The sequence below is a fragment of the Brienomyrus brachyistius genome, chromosome 15 (genome assembly GCF_023856365.1).
Source record: "Brienomyrus brachyistius isolate T26 chromosome 15, BBRACH_0.4, whole genome shotgun sequence".
Classification (NCBI taxonomy): domain Eukaryota; kingdom Metazoa; phylum Chordata; class Actinopteri; order Osteoglossiformes; family Mormyridae; genus Brienomyrus; species Brienomyrus brachyistius.
The window spans coordinates 22,746,175-22,767,239 of NC_064547.1; the positions used below are offsets into that span (position 1 = coordinate 22,746,175).

At 47.1% G+C, this 21,065-nt stretch overlaps 2 protein-coding genes across 11 annotated transcripts in view; both read right to left on the reverse strand.

The window, feature by feature from the left end:
• Positions 1-3,310: 3,310 nt before the first annotated feature.
• Positions 3,311-5,939, reverse strand: gpr88 (G protein-coupled receptor 88). The gene has a single exon (XM_048976036.1). The coding sequence runs from the start codon at positions 4,942-4,944 to the stop codon at positions 3,901-3,903; it is 1,044 nt and encodes a 347-aa protein (XP_048831993.1). The 5' UTR covers positions 4,945-5,939; the 3' UTR covers positions 3,311-3,900.
• A 723-nt stretch (positions 5,940-6,662) lies between these two features.
• cdc14ab (cell division cycle 14Ab) overlaps positions 6,663-21,065 on the reverse strand; it is a 32,754-nt gene continuing 18,351 nt past the window's right edge. For 6 of the 10 annotated variants that reach the window (XM_048976026.1, XM_048976029.1, XM_048976030.1 and 3 more), the window contains 11 exons: positions 19,233-19,299; positions 17,338-17,400; positions 16,491-16,578; positions 15,803-16,033; positions 15,264-15,402; positions 14,327-14,489; positions 12,561-12,655; positions 12,398-12,445; positions 11,562-11,690; positions 10,401-10,785; positions 6,663-8,878 (listed from right to left, as the gene is read on the reverse strand). In XM_048976026.1, coding sequence (XP_048831983.1) covers positions 8,849-8,878; positions 10,401-10,785; positions 11,562-11,690; positions 12,398-12,445; positions 12,561-12,655; positions 14,327-14,489; positions 15,264-15,402; positions 15,803-16,033; positions 16,491-16,578; positions 17,338-17,400; positions 19,233-19,299 — 1,438 coding nt within the window. In that variant the 3' untranslated portion in view covers positions 6,663-8,848. Of the gene's footprint in view, positions 8,879-10,400; positions 10,786-10,837; positions 11,383-11,561; positions 11,691-12,397; positions 12,446-12,560; positions 12,656-14,326; positions 14,490-15,263; positions 15,403-15,802; positions 16,034-16,490; positions 16,579-17,337; positions 17,401-19,232; positions 19,300-21,065 lie in introns of those variants that run through there. The other 4 variants (XM_048976031.1, XM_048976033.1, XM_048976027.1 and 1 more) reach the window with 3 other exon arrangements.

Genomic DNA, 21,065 nt, shown 5'->3' on the forward strand with positions numbered 1-21,065 from the left:
AAGGGGGTTCCAGAAATATGACACTGGGTCACTGTATTCCAGTGACCCTCAGTTTCTATACATATTCATGGGAGGGTTATTACAGTGTCTGTTTCATTTGCAATAAAACTCCGACACTCTTCACCCAATCTATGGCTATGTGATGATATTTATTGGATGGATCTGTTGCCTCATTCGTACAGGGCTGTAGGATCACTTCCTGCCCCAAGAACTGTGTGGAATTTCAGTGTTTTCCCTTAAGTCATGTGACTTTCCTCCTAGTACTCCGGTTTCCTCCTGCAGTGAACAAACATGTTAGGTGACTTGTGTACCCTGTGATGATGGTTCGCTAGGTGTACCCCTGTATCCAGTTCGGCCATTTATAGTATAGGCTCTTGGGTTACAGTTGAGGTGGAATCTGGAGGAGGGGGGGGGGGGCAGCGCCCCCGACATCTGAGTCTAAATATCTAGGTTTTACGCCGGCACCTTTGCATAAGCGGTTTATTGGTTCCCTTCAGGTAATACTTACTCTGAAGTGACGGAGCTCTTAAAGACCACATGAGGTCATACACACTAGGTCTCTAATGCGCTATTAATTAATTAAACATGTAAAAATTCGATATTTTCTATCGGCATCTGTTAGTTACATCAAATCTTTCACCCGCGTTACACATTTCTTGCAATTAATTAGCAAGACCAGCATTGCGCATGTTCAGCGCAGGCACTTCGGACCTATGCATAAGCGGATTGTTGGTACCTTTAGATAGACAAAATAGTAGGTTATGTGTTCATCAGATACGCATGTTGACACACAGGGTAAGGAAGATGTAGTTTTTCTACCCCCCAGCAAACATCAAACGCTTATCGATGGATCTGTTGCTTTGCCATCCATCCATCCTGGCGTGTGATCTCATCTATTCGGTTCGGGTTTTCCCTTTTAAATCAGAAGTCAGATAAGCGAAACAAACTAATTTAGGCGGCCGTTTGTCAAAATATAAAATCGTTTCCGTGGTTTGATTAATATGAATTTCTTTATTTTAATTTGCATTTCTTTCAAAGTTTAACTTTCATTTATTTTAGTTTAATTATATCGGGTGCAGATGGCGGAGCGGAGTTGACAGGTACCGGAGAGCAGACTAGACGTCACGTTACGGGACAATAATAGGTTATGTGTGCATCAGTTACGCGCGTTGAAACGTTAAGGTAAGTATGATGCGTTTTGTGGGTGTTGGATGAACAACGATAGAAAACAGCCTATCTGGGTATGTGTCATCAACATCAGTCATCACTATTAGACAGAGAACAGACCTCAGTGAGCGTAGTAGACTTAATAAAAAACTCATTTCCCCACTGGAGAAATGAGAACAAAGTTAAATGAAAATGACGGTCAAGCTTTTTGGTCCATTTTCACCAACGGAAAACATGTACAAAATATACGCCTATTATAAGTGGAACAGGTGAACAGGTCAAATGCATTATTAAGGGTAATACTTGTCATCTGTCTGTGTTTCTAGTTTAGTATCATGCCATAACAATAATGCATAAAATATTATTGCTATTAAAATATGAATCATTACTAAATTCATTCAGTTCTGTAACTGCGTGTTTGAACGATTTAAACCGTAGTGCCAAACACTGTCTGGACTCAGAAATACAGAAATACAGATTTTTCCGTTTGCATTTAAAATTTTAACATTGGCGTACTAAAATAGCAAGTTGAAACGGCAGTAAACAATGAGAATTTCCTCGTTTATGTGCTTAACTCATTTAAGGTAGGGTACTTCCATAAAGGAAATTCAGGTGAAAAACAAAGCACGGAAGCAAAACTGCGAGATGGTGTGTCACAATGAAAACACAACCCAGCTTTAATAGGAGCTGCCCGATTTAATAATTTAGAAACGGTGACTTTTAACTTTGAAAAATCGGGGGTTCCCTTGAAAAGGCCTAATGTGGCTTAATGCGCCAAATCAATGTACAATATGCAAACGTAACTCGCCATTATTAACGCCCATATTCGGGAAACTCCCTTGTAGCTCTGAATGTCTTATCTGCAGTGAAACAGGTTTTGGATGCAGTTCAAAAGAAATGTTTATTTTGAAATAGTGGACGATAACATTATTTGTTTAAACCCCGCGGAAAAATAACTTTTCGGTCAAGATTGTTATCTGCAGTACACACCATTTTAAGATATGGCAATGAAAATTAAGAACTAAAATCGTCTGGCCATTTGAAATATAAGAAAGCACCAAAAATATCTCTATATAAAAACACGGACGTATGATGCATTCTTCTACAGAAATGTTTCAGCTTTAGTTTAATGCGGAGTATAATCTTAAGGGGAATTGAAGTCAATTAAATCAAGTCATTATCACATTGGGTACTTCTAAGAGCATTAGGAATATTAAAATTTGAATTTACAAGAACAAGTCTAGGGGCGGCATGGTGGTGCAGTGGTTAGCCCTGTTGCCCGGGACCCGGGTTCGAGTCTCCGGGTACTCCGGTTTCCCACAGTCCAAAAACATGCTGAGGCTAATTTACTAAATTGCCCATAGGAGTCCATATGTGAGTGAATGCTGCATGAATGTGGCCCTGGGTTGTTCCCTGCCTCGTGCCCATTGCTTTCGATAGGCTCCGGACTCCCCGCGACCCAGTAGGATAAGCGGTTTGGAAAATGGATGGATGGATGGATGGATGGATGGATGGATGGATGGAAGAACAAGTCTAAGTTTCTAAGTATCACAGTTGATCCATCCATATCTGTTTAGGGGGAAATGATAAGGAAACAACGAACATCTAATTCCACGGTAAAGTGCGTCAGTTACCGACCTCGTATAAACTCTAATGCATGATATAGGCCCCAGCTGATGAACTCGGGCCTCTTGTTTGTTTTGATTTGTGAAATTTCTTGTTCTCGCACTTTCATTGGAATATCATTTCGACTTTTTTAGGATCTAGAGATCAAGCGCTGGATTAGGAACATTAAACGACATCATCATTGTTACGGTATCTTGGGTTAAGGATTCTACTGGTGACCTGTGTTTAAAACATATATTCAATAATCATAGAAAGTGGCCCTGACTGACGTCACTCTTAAAGCATAGCTAAAATTATTACCAAAGGAGGAATAGCCAACCTTTTAAAATGATCTTGATTTCTGAAATTATATATTAATCCTTGGCACTGATTTTTGAGCAGCGAGAAAACTATTCAAATCCCAGAACGATGAGTTATGAGGTAACATAAGGAAAAATTAGTAAAAATTCCAGCTACTATAAATAAAGCCAAATTACGTATTAGCATCAGGTCTAGTAAAGAAAGAGTAAAGCCTAGAGCATGTTCAAAGATAAGGTTTTTATTCCTTTATTAACAAATTAATAGACATTCGCTGTTATGGGACTTCAGCTGCTATGGCAACCACGTAAGAGAAGTTGCTTTTCTTTACTAGAACTACAGATGAGGGGTGGGGGTGGACCAATCAGCCCACTGAAAACTAATGTGCTCTATTTAAGGCTTCTGAGTACACTACAATGCATGCAACAGAAAATGCACAAGCATAATGACGAAAACATAATTATAATGACAAATTTAAAAATAGATCACATGAATATAAACCAAGATCCCACAGCAGTCAAGGGGTTACTTACAAAAACAAACGCAATGCTTTACGTAGAAATAAAGATATTGTCCCAAAATGTATTACATGAGGAAAAAAACAAATTTTAGCAAGGAAATGTTTTCCAAAGGCATGTTGACCCCAGCCTCGCTGCAAAATAATTTGTAACTGAAGAAATCATTGTTATAAAAGCATCGTTGTATAGTGGAGGTTTGGCCGATTTCCCCGATAAACGTTCAAAACTAGTTATATCCTAACCAGGAAAGCGTGTTTCAAAAGCATCATCTATGCGTTCTGGTAGTGCAGCTTTACTCCATGTGCCCAATAAACGCTCTTCTACTGTTTTGTCGGGGAAGAATGTGAGCAACGGTGTTGACGGTAACGGGCGCAAGTCCCACTGCCGACCCTCTGCAAAGCTCTCCCCTCAGCACGGATTTAAAGGACCTTCTGAACTCCTCGTTTTTCCAGGTGTATAGGAAGGGGTTCAGGACGAAGAGCGAGCAGAAGAGCATCCAAGACGTCGATCGATGAGCAAAGGGAACCGGCTTCAAACGCCCTACAACCAAAACCCAGAGGAGCGGCTGGGTGGTGATCAGAAAGACGCCGCACACTGTCAAAACGTAGAAGCCCAGGCGTCTGTCCTTCCTTGGGAAGGAGTAAGGGAGGTTTTTAACTATTTGGAAATTTAATATACTAACCCTCTTCATGCTGATCTGGACCCTACGGAATATTTTAAAATAGCAGTACAGGACGATTGCAGACTGCGCAAAAATAGTCAGAGCCAATATAACGTCTTCATTAGGGTTTGACATAACGGACGTTTTTCTGCCAAAGAAAGCTTTCCCAACTTGTAGATCTGAGCATCCTTCCTGTGCCTGGCTAGAGGATACCAGCCAAGGCAACAGACATCCCAGCGCTAGGAGCCAGGAAGCGATTATCATGGATTCAGCATTTCTTTTCTGGTAGAGCGACGCATATGCTGCAGGTGCTTTAGTAATCAAAACGTATCGGTTTGCGGCGATGAGAGAGTGGGATAAGAGAGACACGGTGATGCCGAGGAAAAGGAGAGCCTCCGAAAGAGCGTGGTACTCCGGCGCGACAGCAGATCCCGTGGAGATCAGCATCACCTCATGAGGAATCCAAATCGCACACACCAGGAGGTCGGCCACGGAGCCGTTTACTATGAAGGCATTGCTGGTGGTCCTAAGTTTTTTGAAAGACACTACTAGGTAGATGAGCAGTACATTTGAAGTACTCCCGAACAAGGACATCAAGATATAGATTGAGGCGATGACAGTTTTGCCGCTATGTCCGACTTCGCATCCAGAAACAGGTAGAGAATGGTTTGTCATGCTCAGGAATCCCTCGTTTGATTAGATATGATCTAATTCATAATTATAGACGCATGAAGTATCTGATTGCGCTCGGATTTTTACACGAAAATAACGCACTTCTGTTGTCGAGAACCTGCTAGCCTCGTAATGAATGGTGAGGAGTTGCAGCAGCTTTGCAAAGGCGTAGCTCGTCGATGACTCGATCTCCTGTGGAGATGATACCAGCACCACTAAACATGCCCAGAGACATTGTACAGCAAGATTTCCGTGGATAAGCAAGCATTAACACTTGTGTCCTAAGTGTTAACAACGTATAGTTTCCTGAACAAGCGGTTATGAGAGATTCAATAGATAACTAGATGCCCATCAACATTCTGCGAATTGTGCATTAATATGGCAATCCCAAACATGCAAGACGCATGTCATTGTCCAGATGCCAAATATTGCGTCTGATACCAATTTAAAACTAAAGCAAAAATTCTGGAAACATAAGATTGCAATAGGATCCAAGGATTAATTTTTACATACTCGGCAAGAAGCCCTGTTTAACATGCGATTGATGCAATTTCCTCTGCCTACCATCATTTACCAACGGGGTAAAGTTAGTTTAGAGGGTTCAGGAGGGTGTGTATTTAATTTAACCAACGATTTAAGGCGAACGAATGTAGCAGCCAATAATGTATTAACTATTAAGAATGTATGTATATAGACCTATTATGAATTAGAAGATGATTTTAAAACCAGCCTTGAGGCCCATGAAGGACAAATCTGTGTTGCAGAGTTGCTTTCCATCATGAGGTTAGGGAGTATATTAGCTATATACACACACATACTACAGACCAGAAGTCTGAGCCCACCCTCGTATTTAAAACCAATAAATGATACACTGCTTTTAAAAACTTATTACAAGAAAATATCAGAAATACTTAAAATAAATGCAACTGACTGGTTCTGAAGTGTAACAATTTACTACACATTGTAACTGCAATTTAATGAATGCAGGTACCCAAGTAAGAAGCTCATCAAAATATCCCCCCCCCCCCCCCCCCACCCCCACCCCCCTGCCTTTATCACAGTGGCAGATTCACTGCATCTTTTCCAGCAATTTTTGGAAATCGCTTGTATCCAAACCCTCCTACACCTTTTCCAGAATGCAAACCGTTCTGTCTCATTTGCTAGACGCTCATTTTAAAACCAGTTGGTCCAAATCGTCCCATGGATGGAATTCCATCCATCCACGAGATCTGCTGCCCGTCCTGAATACCTCAATGTCTGTGTTGTTTAGCCTGTAGTGTCTTTCTTGTTAACACCATGAAGTGAAGGTTTTCTGGCAGATACTCAACCATGCAGTCCAGCTGCTCTTAGTCTTTACTTGACTGTATTGAGATACACTGATTTCCCTCTGTTCACGTTAATTGCAGCCCTCCGACCATTAGTCAATTTCTTTTGTATGTCACAACTGAGAGTTGATTTTCAGCCTTCGATGTCACTTTCCTTGTCTCAAACTGCGTCGATCAATGTTGCTTCCTGTGAAGCTTTTTCCTCTGTAAACAGCAGGCCACTCCATGCTTAGACACATTTTCCTTTTTGGCTGCGAGAGAAAACCATTTCATTCAAACTTTTGATTTGAACCCTATGGTCAATTGTTAGCTGTGCCTATCTAGCCCTAACAACCATGTCAAATGAATGTTAAATGTTAGCCAAAATCGGTACAAGACTCATTACACAACACTAAATTCAATGTAAACAGAATGTAATATTTTATTTTTACATTTCATTTGCACCCTGTATATATTGTATTAGTTTTCCATACAGTAAATACAAACATCTATGTTTACAGTATATTTTGCATAAGTAGAAAGGAATACTGCTCTAGAATAACTTTTTCTCTCTACACACTGCGTGAAAAAATATATGCAATATTATATTTTACAGGTGCTTTCTGTAAGGAGGTAGAAGAACTGCAGCAATAAGATTCTCCCAAAGTTCATGAAAGAAAAGCACTAGGCTGTGTGGAATGAACAGAGTGAAACACCGAGTGATTCAGCACAAATGAAGGGGTCCACAATTCAGATCTTACAGATCTTAAAGACAACAGTCAAAGTACATGGGTAGAGAGGCTGGGAAGGCATTTAACATTCGGCTAAGTAAACCATTTGATCTGGCCCTTTCAGGATGGAGAGCAGAGCCATAACAGCATATTCTGCCATAACAGAATCACACAACGGAAAGACTGCAATGCTGTCCTACAGTGTCTGTCACTGTACATTCCGGAAGCCTCTAAGACACAATGAGAACAGCACAATCAAATGAGATTTACAAGAATCATGTCGGTAGACAGGAGTGCATGTGAGCCTGTAGTCTGGAGGGAAAAAACGTTTAAAATCAAGGGAAAATGAAAGTCAGCAGCCCTTTGTCTTTTCAGAAAGCTCTTTGGACACCTCGCTTCCCCAGCACTTTGTACGACTTGTCCATTGATGCGCCGATGTAAGGACTTTTATTGGGACGTAAACACAGATCCCTGTGTGCCCATCTGATGTGTTTAATCCATAAAACTGAAAGGCGCCGTTTAGATTTTATATTCATACTCGGGGCACAAAAGTACTTGTCCTCTACATTTATACCGAAAAGCTCGTTACCAAAGTAATTTGTTTTTTAAAATTTGTTGTCTGCTCGGTCTTAAAAATTATGAAGACAACTGGGTTTGCTACAAATACACTACCATAATACACTATCCTAGAGAGCATGTCATTACCATTCAAAAAAAAAAACCACTAGCAAATGTTGTTAAAAGACAAATATGGGAGAAATCACCACACAAAATAGGATTATAATTTTACAGCATCTCAATTTGGGTGGACAGAGGAAAACCTGCCAGAGGAGAGATTTTCATAAGCAGGAAATTATACTATCCATCATCCTGAACAAGACAGGCTCTCTTTTCAGTGGAGCCTCTCACCAAAGGCTGTCATTTAAAGACAACTGTGAGTACATACGTGTATGTATACAACAGAGACTCAGTTACTGCAATACTAAGGTGTTAAGCTACACCTCTCACAGCGTCCAAGGCCGAACGGGCAAATCATTCCCCCAACTAGGGTGAAAACGAAACTTGGTGAAATGAAACTCTGTGATAACCAGTCAGCCTTCGTTCCGCAATATTGTACCTTCAGTCACTGCCCCCCACAAGAGGAATGTGAAATATTAGTATATTAAAACTGACTTCCTCGGGCTCAGTAAATACTTTAGTAATGTAAAAAAGCCCCCTCCCCTGGAAAGTAAGCCCTTTAAAACATCAATAAAATTGTCTATATAAAAGTACACCCAGAATGAGTTTAAAAACCAGAAGATTTCATGAAACCATGATACAATTCATACATATACACACACACAGGTGTGTTTGTGTTATCCAAGCTTAAAATCTGTAGACAAAACAAAAATCCATAAAAAAGATCCCCTATCAAAAGTTCATAGACATGTCAGCAGTACGAGGGCTGCTTACTCTCATGACCAGGAGTGCTAGCTTGGATAGCAGGTACCTGTCCACAAACGCACACATGCACGCAACTACCTGCTTAAGCAGGTAGAACAGGACGTGTTCAGAGCTAATTAGGTGGAAGCTTCAAGTCCGAAATAATTATCCTGTTAAAGTCCAGAGGCCAAAGGGAAGACCTCTTTGTTCCATGAAGGAGCAGACTGATCTAGTCCACTCCAGACTGCCAGGTCCCTGTGACATGGGCAAACTACATACAGCAGGTCAAAAAGGGCGAGTCTGACCCAGAGGTTTGCTGGGTGCACAGGCCAGTTTCCCTTTACCCCATTTGGGACAGCAGGGGCGAGGAGGAGGAAAGGGGTTGTTCGGCGGCCCGGCGAAGCAGGGTGGGGGGGCCGGCTCCCTGCTCCTCAGTGCAACGTCGCCGCCTTAGTACTGAACATATTCAGACTGAAGGGACTGCAGGGAGAGAGATAAGGCAGGAGATGTTATTACTACAATACAGCGAGCTGTGCACAGGGACGGTAATGGCTTACCAGGGAATAAAGGAAATAAGGAAAGGGTTAAGGACATGGACACGAGGATGAACACAAGAGAGGCAGATATGGGAAGTGACCCACAGCATTAAACGTATGACACGGGCAGCGGCGGGAGTGGGGCGTCACTGAAATGCAGCTTCCTGAAATTAAAGATGGGAATCGCGGGCGGCCTAGACCCCAGGCAGCACATTTTTCGGTTCATGATAGAAGTTCAAAGGCAATATAGCGGCACGACGACACCACATCTCACAGAAATGCACAGAGTGGAGCTGTGAGGCTATTATCGCGGCACGAAAAGGAAAACTAAACTCCTGGCAGAGACTGGCTTTCGGAGGTCCCATAATTCTAGGAAGTGGTATAATCGTCTCTCAATGGAGAGCAAAACAAAATTGCTTCCAAAGATTTGTATCTCTTGCTGGTTTTGGACTTTCCTGCAATGGTCATTTGAAGTACTTATAGGAATACACACTTTCTTCCAGTAATCAACACTGGATGCACTGGAGCCAGGAACAAAACGGTAACGTACTGACACATGGAATCGCACCAACGAGGGGAGATGGACCTGGCAACCCTGGACCTTCCATCGTCATGGTCAGGGCTGGTGTGGCTTTTGACGGAGGAGCCCTCAAAGAGGCCCAGCTGTTTGCAGGTATACAGGCACCAGCAGGGAAATAAGGGTAGCGTTTGGATAAAGAGCGAGTGGCTAAAGAGCTCACCCCCACATACTTGTCGTTTGGGGATTTCAGACAACGTACTCGCACAGCACCTCCGTAAAAAGTGAAGCAAAACTGGTAGTAAGGATGTGACCTCAAAAATAGCTGATAGAAAGTGTTAGAAGGAACTTTAGTAACATTTAGTGATAAAACCAACAAGCACAGCTCTGTTTTCATTAAACAAACTTATATGTACAGGAAAGTCGTCAAAAAGTGAGATCACGGTGAACAGGACAGGGGGCTGGAATTTCCAAAGGGCAGCCAAAGGCCGTCCTCGCCAGCAGCAAACCCTGCGATTAGTGGGCTGATCTGCAGAAGAGCACAATTCCATACTTGCTGGGTTTTTTTTTGTGGAATTCCACCCCACAGTGTTCCTTGTCCTTTTAAAAAGTCCCTGTCCTGTGAGATTTTAACAGCATCCAAACACTCCATTAAAAAAAAGCATTTAAGCAGCAGAGGAAAGGAAAAAAAACATCCCAAAGCCATTTGTCAGGATGTTAGACACTTAAGGGCAGGTGACTGCTCTCTGCCAAACACTCAGACGCAACATTCATGCAGCCAGAGATTTATAGTTGAACTCGCCTCTAAGGAGGCTGGAGGGCTTGGAAAGGACAAGCAATGACCAGCCCGAGTGTGTAGTCAAAGTGACATGCCAACATGCAGGACAGCGAGGACAGTTAGTGGAAGGGAAGAGGAGAATGCTGCTGTGGGTTAGGGGTGCACACTTACGGGGATGGAGCGGCTGAGATATCGGGCCGAGGGGGCGCCGAGCCCAGACAGCGGCGCTGATCTGTAGAGGCCTAGCTCATCCGGCCCGAGCCTGGGCGGGCGTCCTGCCGCATTACCGTGGTTGCGGTTGAAGGCCGGCACTTTGCTGCTTCTGCCCAGGCCCATGGAGGCCAGGGAGCCGGAGGAGGTGGTACAGTTATACTGATTGTTGTTGACTTCAAAGAGTTGATTTCGGACCGGAGACACGAGTGGGCCGCCATTGGCATAGCCAGGACCCGTCCGAAGTGGGGGCGGGGGGGCGGCCGGCCGGCCGGGGGCCTTCGCGTCGTCATCCGCGGCATACAGGTTGCCTAAGGAGCTGGCTAATCTGGAGTTTATGGAGAAGCTGAATCGGGACACAGACACAGAGTAGGGGGGGGGGGCGGGGGGGGGGGGGGAACAAGGCAGCAGGGGGGGCCGAGGGACCATGAACACGGGCACACGGGATCAAATAAAGAAACCAAAAAGACGCCACAAAGACGGAATGCTGGACAGGATTCACCGAAATGGAAGGAAGGCAGAAATACAAGGTGGGGGGGGAGTGGGGTGGGCAGGGGGTGCAGCTCCACCACACTGACCTCCTGAGCTCGGCAGAGAGCCTGGCAGAGCTACTGCTGCACACCAAGGGTAACCTGCCCACGCACTGCGTGTGGGACACGCTGCCGTCTTCCTTAGCAGGGGAAGTGAATAATGGTGTATCAGGGTCAGAGGCTCGCCTGTATGAGCTCCTTCAGGTTGGGTTGAGTCACTACAACTTCCTGCTTTAGGAACTAAAATAACACAAAGGCTCTGAACCGGACACTCCAGCTGCCCGTGGCACGTGATAAGGCTGACTGCTGCTGTGCAATCCCACACGCCACTGGGGGCACCCTGCTTGTGGCTTTAACCTGCCCTACTTCACAGCATGGGGTAATCACAGAGGGGGAGAAACACCACCAAGGAACTGAGACCCAGAAGGAACAGGAAAGGGGGAGAGACAAAGAAAGGCAGTTAGAGAAACCGAAAACGGGAATACGAGGATGAGGTTAGATGGCACAGGATAAGAGGGTGCAGATAATGCAGGGGGGGAGCAAAAGTGCAGGAGAGAGAGAGAGAGAGAGAGAGGAGCGAGAGCAAGCTCACCTCTTAAGGTTGGAGGCCGAAGTGGGGGAGGTGTGGCTGATCCTCTTGGCAGAGGGGGATGCTGAGGGGGGGGCCTTGGACACCTTCAGAGGAGACCCCAAGCCCTGAACACCCACAACGGGTGTCATCCTGTAACGGGACAATGCAGACAGACAGACATACTTCCTTGTTACTCATTCAAGGGGAGAGCAATTTCAGCAGACATCCGAAGAAAATCACCAAGCGGCTATGCCGTGGCCCCCTGGGGGACAGACAGCTCATGGTAATTAAGGTAAGGGTTACTAACGTGGACATCGCTCTGCTTTCCAAAAACAACAAATCCTGAGGCTTGGCAGACATGAGAACGCTCGCTTTATAAGAACAAAGGGCATTTACAATAATGGGGTGGGGGAAGGGGGTGGTTGCAAAAGAATAGCAGTCTGTATTATTATAGTTTTATGCCTTAGGGGAGAGAGGTCTTCACCAAGCAAGCCTGACGTGGCCATCTTCCTGCGTCACCATCTTCCTGCGTCACCATCTGCTGCTCACCTTGTTGGAAAGCGAGGTGGAGGGCGCAGAAGAGCCCACTTCAATAACAAGGGGCGATTAATTAAAGGCTGCCTCATTTGGACAAAGATGGAGAGCTAAATTCACATCCACTCCTCAAGATACATAAAAGGCCCGTCGAGGCAGAATAGCTGATGTTGGGCCCCTTTGATATTGCTGCGTCGCCGGGTGGTGCTGTTTAGGTTTGGGTGGCATTGCATGGGCCACCTTTTATATATGCACGTCAGAAGCTTTCTGATTGGAGGGGGGTCACCACTCAAACATAAAATACAGCAGAGCACAGGACATACCTGAAGGGCTGGGATGCAGACCTGGTGTGCGATTTCATGTCCTCTAACCTGGAGAAAACAGCCAGCGTTTAGAGCAGACAGTGGGTCCTGTACAGGGCCAAGTACTGATGACAGAGTACAGCCAGACCCTAAACTGACCAAATCGCACCCTTTGCCCACATACCTGAGTGCCCCCGTAGTTACCGCCCGCGGCTGCCTCCTCCCCTTCAGAGCACGAAGCTTGTCACCTTGCGTCAGGCCGCTGCTGTTCTCGTCCTCCTGTGGGGAAGGGTGGGAGGGTAGACACACATTACAACTCAAGTTCCGTGACCTTTTACCTCAAGTCACACTCGACCCATAATCAGCGCTAAAACGGTGTCTTGTCTGGTATGTCCCAACGACGTGGATATGGGGACCTCTTCATCACCCAGTGATCTAAACAGGGTTTGGTGTGGGCATCACAGAAAACTCCTCTTAAGGTCCACATGCGTCCATGTTCTCCGATAAGTCTCCTGCTGTTCCGTTGTAGTGTTAACAACTGAGCAGACTGCTAGGGACGGCAGGGGGTTAACTGCTATATCAGGCGCTGGATGCCCCCCCCCCACAGAATTATTCTAGTGCACAAGAGCAAAAACCTGCATCACCTAACCCTAAGAAGCCCAGCCAGTAGGCTTCCTCCACAAAAAAAGCAGCAGCCAATGACAGCCAGCGAATTATCACACAGCCAATAGTTTGTGAACTTTGTAGTAAACATTCCAGAAAATTCTTCTAAATAAAACTGAGCAATGTACAAAAATCTCTCAGAAGATACAGAATTAAGACAAATGAGTCCACTGGGCTGATGAGCTGTCATTCATCTACTTTTATCTGACATTATCCACTGGATCTGTCTTTAAGATGAGAAACAGTTTTTTTTAGTCCCAAAAACTAATGAAAACAACCGAATTACAAACAGAATAACTTGCTGCTGCTGTTGAACTTGTCAGTGGGGGCAGGAAGAGGAAAGGTGTAGTGCAGGTTTGAGCAGGATGACCCGCGCATGCCGGGGGGGGGGGGGGCGTAACGGGACACACTGCTGATGTGTGCCCCTCGCTTAAACATTCAGTTCGAAACGCACATTTAAGTATATATTTATTGACATAGATAGGATCTAAATTCACAAATAGATGTTCGACACATAAAACAGTATGATAAGGCTGGCTGTGAATTGTTTATGGCTAATGCCAGTTAGTCAGTCTTAATTGGCAAAACCAAGACTGTCAGCCCTGTCATACCAAACTCGCTGGAAATGCATCCAACATACCAATATCATGCGAGTGTACGAGCGGAGCAAGTCAGACAGCCTCCCCACGGCATTTAAGGCACATTGGCAGGAAATTCACACAGGGATAAAAAAAAATTACCAAGTCTATAGATGCGACTACATTCGGTAATAGAGAACACAAGATTCAACAGAATATAGTTCATTATGACTGTTATGATGCTATTTTTGAATTTTATATGGTTAAATTTACAATGCCAAACTCGTCTCGGGTTTTATTACTCAAACACGTCGGTAGACACATTGCTTTTGGTTTACAGCCATTCTTGAGTGTTTGCAGTTTAAATAATAATTCATCTCAAAACAAGTTCTGTTTACCCCACTGTAACAAACTGTACCGAACCATGGACCCAAAACCAAAATTTGCACTGACCTGTGAATTTTATGTACTGTTACACTGCTATTGCCAGAAAATCTAAATCATTCTATGGGCTTAGGGTGTTCAGGGTGCTGAAACTGTCACACGAGACACATTCCTCCCTCACTGGCCGTCAGCCTGGACCTTTTTGCCAACAGGAAGGCAGAACCCACAATAAGGAAGGAAGCTCTTAGCAGGGACTTCAGCAGAAAACCCCCAGGAGCACAGGGGTGCCGGGGGGGGGCACTGTGCCACGTCACGGACGGCTCACCTCCTCCATGCCATGCGATTTGAAGATAGATGTGGCGAGGGTCAGGTTGTCCAGGTTGGAGATCAGGTGCGTGACATCACGGTCCCCGGGCAGCAGCCGCTGCTGCTGCTGCTTCTGCTCGGACCGCTGGCTGTCGCCTTGCACCCATAGGCTGGCCTGCTTCCTGCGGGTGACAGGCAAGAGAGCATCTGTTAAAAAGATGCCGCCCAAGGCAGATGTCACAACCCGCGTTGGTCCTCAGAATGCTGCTTGACCACACATGAAGAGCCCCGACATTTTTGAGCTGACAGACACCCTTCGGAATGGGGGCCCGAGGCCCTTAAATCACAGCTAGCGCAGGCCTCCATAGCATACCCAAGATGGAGCCTATGTGCACGCCAAGCCACATGCCGTCTGCAGATAAGCAGCCCAGTTTCTCACAAGCTGCTAATCTTTGGCCTTTTGTTCGCTTATGATGACAGGCCGGACGTTCCTGAGATTAAGCAGACATGAGAACGCGGAGCCGGCACTCTGCTCAGCTTCAGGCATGACAAGCCAAGGACTATAGCAGCACCCACACACGGCCCCCGGGCTCAGGCCCGTGAAAGGTGCACAGAACCATCCGGCTGCCATCACTGGACACTAACATCTAAGCACAGCAAGCTGGCAAGTAGCACATCTTCAGGAAGACTGTGGCCCGCCAGGGCTCCGACTGCCACAGGAGGGACTCGGGTCAGACAGCGCGTTTGGAAACACACAGCGCCTCCCACGCTTTACAGGATTATGAAACAAGCTCTCCTGCAGTCTCCATGCCAGGGAGGAGCGTACCACAGGAACGGAGACCCATGCTGAGAGAAATACTGTAGCGCTGCTGATTATCCAACACCCCCCGTCACGTAAATCATGCTTTGCGCAAATTTCGTCCTTCGTCGGCCCCTCCTCCTCCTCCTACACTCACTCCTCCAGGAAGTGCTGCTGGGGCCCGATGATGGAGCCCGGTCGGCAAATGCGTATCCAGGCGATGGCCTCGGCAGCTGTGAAGCCGTGGTGCTTCATCAGGTAGCAGCCGATCAGTGTCCCGGTGCGACCCAGGCCAGCTGCTCCCAGGACGTGGAAAAGGGGGCGGGGGGGGGGGGACAGAGAGCAGAGTAAGCAGAGCGTCTGGGAACTGGGGGGAGACACACCTGTGGAAGGGGCCTGTGCCTCAGAAGTCAGCCCTTAGACAAATACACTTAAGACAAAATAACGTGTGAAAAAACAGCATAAAAAGGTAACCAATACTTACGCACATCAGCCCTCAAAGAAACAATAACACAATACCAATAATTATTCAAAATAAAAGTTAAAATTTACGCAAATAATACTAAAAATGTTTATATAATACTTAAAGGGTTATACTGGTGAAACACTGGTGGATTTGACAACTAGAAATAGTCTTTGAACAGACACTGCCCCCTACAGGCAGACTTGACAAACTGCAGCCTTTCTGACACACACCCTTGCAGTGGACCGCGACGGCACCGTTGGTGCTCTCGCATATATGCAGGAAGCGCTGGGTTATGGCGTCACTGGGTGTGCTGCCATCGGCGAAGAACAGGTCATAGTGGTCGAAGCCGGCGTCAGTGAAGCGGCGGGAATCGTAGATCTTCTTATTGAGACGCACCACCGTCAGCACGTTGTGCTTGCGGAAGTAGGGGAAGTAGGCTTCAGGGGCATGGAGAGGGTAGCCTGGGGGGGCCGGGCAGGGATGTGGGTCAATGACCAGCTCATGGTCACATTCAGCATATACTCTGAGCATTAAAACACTAGAAAAATAATGATGATGCCTACTGTGCAAATTACACTCCTATTTAGCCAGCAATGTTCCATGCTTTGTGGGTCAGAAGGTCAAGCACAGCCTGCTGTGCATCTCGGTAGGTGCAGTGGGATGGCCAGTCAATGCAGTGATATACCAGCCACACACACTATACATACACACACAATATAATTTACAGTAGAAAATTGAATGACATCTCCAGGCCTTCTTGGAAATCCAAATATAGGTGGGCAGCTCCCACAGAAACGCAAACTACCCGGACCTTCAGCCTGCAAGTTCACTTCTATTACACGTGGCTGTAACAAAAGCAATGGTGCCATCTTCTGTTCAATGAATGCATTACAGCATATGGGTGGCCAGGCGACCTACCGTTCTCTATTTTAGTCTTGGGGTGCGGTCCACTGAACGCCAGCAACTTCCCCGGAATTATCCAGTTGAAGTCGCCATTCTCTACACGCTGCCCGGGGAGGATCAAAAGGTCCATCAGTACAGAAACAGTCCCAGCCAGAGCATGGGAAGGCAGAGTGGCTTTTTTATAGAATACATTTACTTAATGGCTTTACGCTTTATAAAAAGCAGAACTTTCCTCGTACCATAATAGTTCAAAGGAAACCATAAAGCCTGGGATCACAGCTGTTATTTCCTCCTTTGCGAAATGAGCTTTGAAAGCCACACCCACACACCGAGAAGCATTTAATTCATTCTGATCTCCCAGGAAGCCGGCTGCAGCTAAAGCAGCACGGATAAGCAGCACCAAAGTTCTGAGGACCATCATTCCCATACGCGTCCAAGACTGCTGCCCCCTGGTGGGACACCTAGGCACAATCTTATCTTTTAAAAAATCCTAACCTCTTCTTTGCGTTTAGAATGTAGTTTGCCCACCTGATGTGAATTAGGAGGGATTGCAGATTTTAAATCTATTCGGTGTAACCTGAAAGAGGCTAAATATATATTTTTTTCGGTTTCTCAGCCGGCGGCCCTCTGTGTGTGTGGAAATCCTGACATAAGCAGCTGAGATCAGGCTCTGGATTACCATCGACGTTTTACAAAGATGCCAGTAATGAGAAAACACTTCTTGCACCCTACCCAGGAAAAATGCTCTGCGTGTTGCTTGCTTAAGTTTATGTAATCTCCTCAGCTGTACTATCACTTGGCTGCTTTGGGCCTTACAAACAGCACATTCAGAATTGGGGGGGGGGGGGGGGGGCGCGCATACCTCATAATGCTCATATTCGTCCACATCAAATGTATCGAAGTCAAAAAAGCCGTGCTGAAGGGCCTGGATGGAAGAAATAAGTTGACGATGGGTTGGGACATGGTCACAGAAGTTTCACCATGACATGTCCACACCACACCCCCACACCTTCCCGCAGGAGACCATCACGCCCGTGCCCAGGATTTAAACAGGGGGGAAGCTACCATGTCATCCCGCTTAGTCTTGCTCAATGTGCCAAAGGTCTAGGAGACATGAAACGCATGGTACCAGCTGGGCCCAAAGACTGTGCAGATTGAAAAGCAACACAGTAAGACAGACAGAGACTCAGACAGATAGACAGACACACAGAGCCTCACCACACTGCCCACTCGGCATGGAGACCAAACAAGTGAGGCCTTATTCACCTCCTCCTCCTCCTCGCCCTCCCCTCCCTCCCCAGTGCTGACAGCAGTATACTGGGCACAGGAAGGGCAGAGAGATCTCCACAGTTACATAACAGCTCCCTTTCTTGCACTCCTTTAATCAAGTTAACACCCTCCCCCATCTCCCTCTGAACGGGCAGCATCAACTGTGCGATTAACAAGAGGATAATGCCTGTGGGGGGCATGCACATCCTGGGTAAGCCCCCCCACCATCTTCCCATTCCAACCTCTTAATCACCATCTCTTCTGCCCTGTTTCTCTGAAGTGATTAATCTGGCAGCTGTCTTCACCAGAAGCTTCCTTAAGGGCCCAAACCAGAACGACTGAGTGCCAGCCCAGCAAAGTGATCAGCTGAGGATAATCACTCGACCGCGTAAAACAGATTGGTCCCATTCGTCACATGACCTGGAGGTAAAGAGTCAGTCATAGAGAGGCACGCATGCGACAGCAGACACCTCACTCGAGGCCTGACAGTCAGCTCCCTAATGGGATGGATGGCCCTCCTGACATGCCTGGACTCCGCTTCCCAGCTCCGTTTTCAGGCTGGGGGCTCTTGCCTCTCTCTGAGCATGTTTCCGCTAAAGAAAATAGCTCAATCCAGAGGCATCGGGGGCCAGGCCTGTGTCAGGAGTATCTGCACAGATGTGGCCGGCCTCAGGTCCCGGAGGTGCACACACACCCACGGTGACGAGGGAACAGCGAGTCCTACCAGCGGCTGCTCCCTAGAGCAGGCAGGAATGCTGACTCAGACGGGCCGAAAATAGAGTGGGCAATTCAGCAGGACGCCGCCACTGCCGCAGTGGCATGGGGCCCGACCAAGGGGGCCACGCTGCAGACACCCCCCCACAGAGCCGTACCCCAATAACACACAGGCTGCAGATAACGCCCATCTGCTTGGATAAACAGTGAGCTGTAATGATGCCAGGTCTCACACTGTATGGAATGGTTTTTATTAGGTGTCCTTGTAAACCACTGGCTGGGTCATACCCCCACCACCCCCCACGGTCCCCTAGGCTTTCCTGTGCACCCCAGCTATCAGGTCACCCCCCCCCCCCCCCATCAGCATAGCAGGCTCACCATTTACCGGCAGGAGGGAAAGAAAGCAGCTGGAGGGCCAGACACTGAGATAGACTGACACTCGCTACTTCAGGAGGGCAAGGTGTTTGGGTGTGTGTGTGTCAGTGTGGTGTGCAGAGGGGGGTTCCTCCTTCCTTCCTTCCTTGCCAGCCAAACCCACCCCTCTCCCAGTCGAGACGCTACATGCCGTCGCCAAGGAGCCATGCAAAGACGGCGCACCCTCGCTGTTACATAACTGTTCTCTGGCAAACCACTGTGGAACGGCCAGGATGAGGATAGGAGAGGCAGGCCAGCCGGTGAGGCCACATGGAGCTCGGTGCATGCCCCGTGGGGGCACTACATAGGGCCCTGCTGAAACATGAAGTCTCACTCTGAAAGCACAAAAACATCTCTTACCTTGTGGATACCTTGCAAACAGTCGAGAATGGTCAGGTTGTATGTGCAATTCCCAAAAGAGGCGTCCCTAGAAGAGGAGAGGAGACTGCATGAAGTTCGGCTGATCGGGCGCAACGGAGACGAGCCAAGCATCCCGCAGAACAGGAACTGCTCCTGTGGAACCTGGCAGAACCTGCCGGAATCCCATTTCCCTCAGGGAGGAAAACAGAAAGCGCGAGGTGCTGCCGTCAGGCTGGAGCAGAGTAGAGTTCCAAGTTTACAGCCTCGACAAGCGGAATTGAGGCTGGAATCCTACCGCTGACAACCGACAGGTCAAACTGACCGTGGAGCCTGACAGCTATAAGGGTGTTATGGAGGTACAGCTTTTATCTGAGGTTAACCATCACTCTCCTGTATAAATCACACAACAATGGACCACGTTAAGGACATTTTTTGAGTCCACCTAAATGCTTTAGCCACTAAAGTGTCCAACGTTTCCAACCAGACATCAAATTCTCGCACCTCTCAGGTCTGAGGTCCTCTTTCCTTCGATCCCACCAGCTTGGCGAAATCATCTCCCTCTTTGGAGTACAGCTAGAATGCCTGCGACGGTCCATTTCACACAAAGGCTAAACAAAAAAATACCACTCTTGACAGTTGATGGTCAGATGTTATGCATATGATGTCATAAACACTCCATCGTTAAGCCGATTTCACGGTGACACAGAATGGAGGCGCTTGGCAGTAAGCAAGCCGCTCATGGCACATACCACATGAGTGGGAACGGAGCTGCCAGGCATTATACACACAGGCTCTCACATGTGCCACACAGCGTTCAGGGCCAACTGAGAGCTGGAGGGGAGGCAGTCAGGACAGGGCCATTTACTCTTGGCACGCTAATCGGCAAAACCAAAAGGCCGCTGAAAGGGTGGCAGTGGTATGTGGGTGATGCTCTTCACGCAGCCTGAAGTCGCAGCCGCAAAGGTGGGCCAGACCCGCACAATTCCATCCACCTCTCCTACTGGGACCTTACAGGCAAAGGGTGGAGAAGCAGGTCAGCTTACAGTGCGCTGGGCCCCTCTCCCTCGGCTTAGCTCCCGTCAGTGCGACCATGATGCGAGGGGGACTCAGAGGGAGACTCAGAGGGAGACTCAGAGGGAGACTCAGAGGGAGACTCAGAGGGAGACTCAGAGGGAGACTCAGAGGGAGACTCAGAGGGAGACTCAGAGGGAGACTCAGAGGGAGACTCAGAGGGAGACTCAGAGGGAGACTCAGAGGGAGACTCAGAGGGAGACTCAGAGGGAGACTCAGAGGGAGACTCAGAGGCTCCCACATAAAAACACAAAACTATTCACATTTTTATGAGGTTTCTTCATCTCCAGACACTATTTCACAGGGACACAATTCAACCTCTAGTTTTCCATTCGTCTGGAAAATCCACCAATGGGATAAGCCAGTAAAAGAAAATATTTTATTATGCAATAAATAAAATTTAAATGAGTGTCAAGGCCCGACTCCAAGCTGACAGTCAGCGTCGTGACCCTGACTATGCCCCAGTGAATGCATAACCAACCAAAAGGACCAGAAATCCATTATGCCCACAGAGGAGTATAAGTGGGCGCAGAAACAGAAGAGCCACAAAGCCCCCCCCAGCAGAAGGTCTTTGTGCACTGTCTGCCTCTCCTACACACTGCCTCATTCATTACTAGGCCCACTGGGACCTGTGGGTAGAACAGACAGACCGTCGTGTGCCCTGGACGCAGCAGGAGAAAACAAAGGCACAAAGGATACAGGGGACGGAAATGTCTACGAGCAAACAAACGGCAATTATAAGCCAATGACATCACCAGAAAG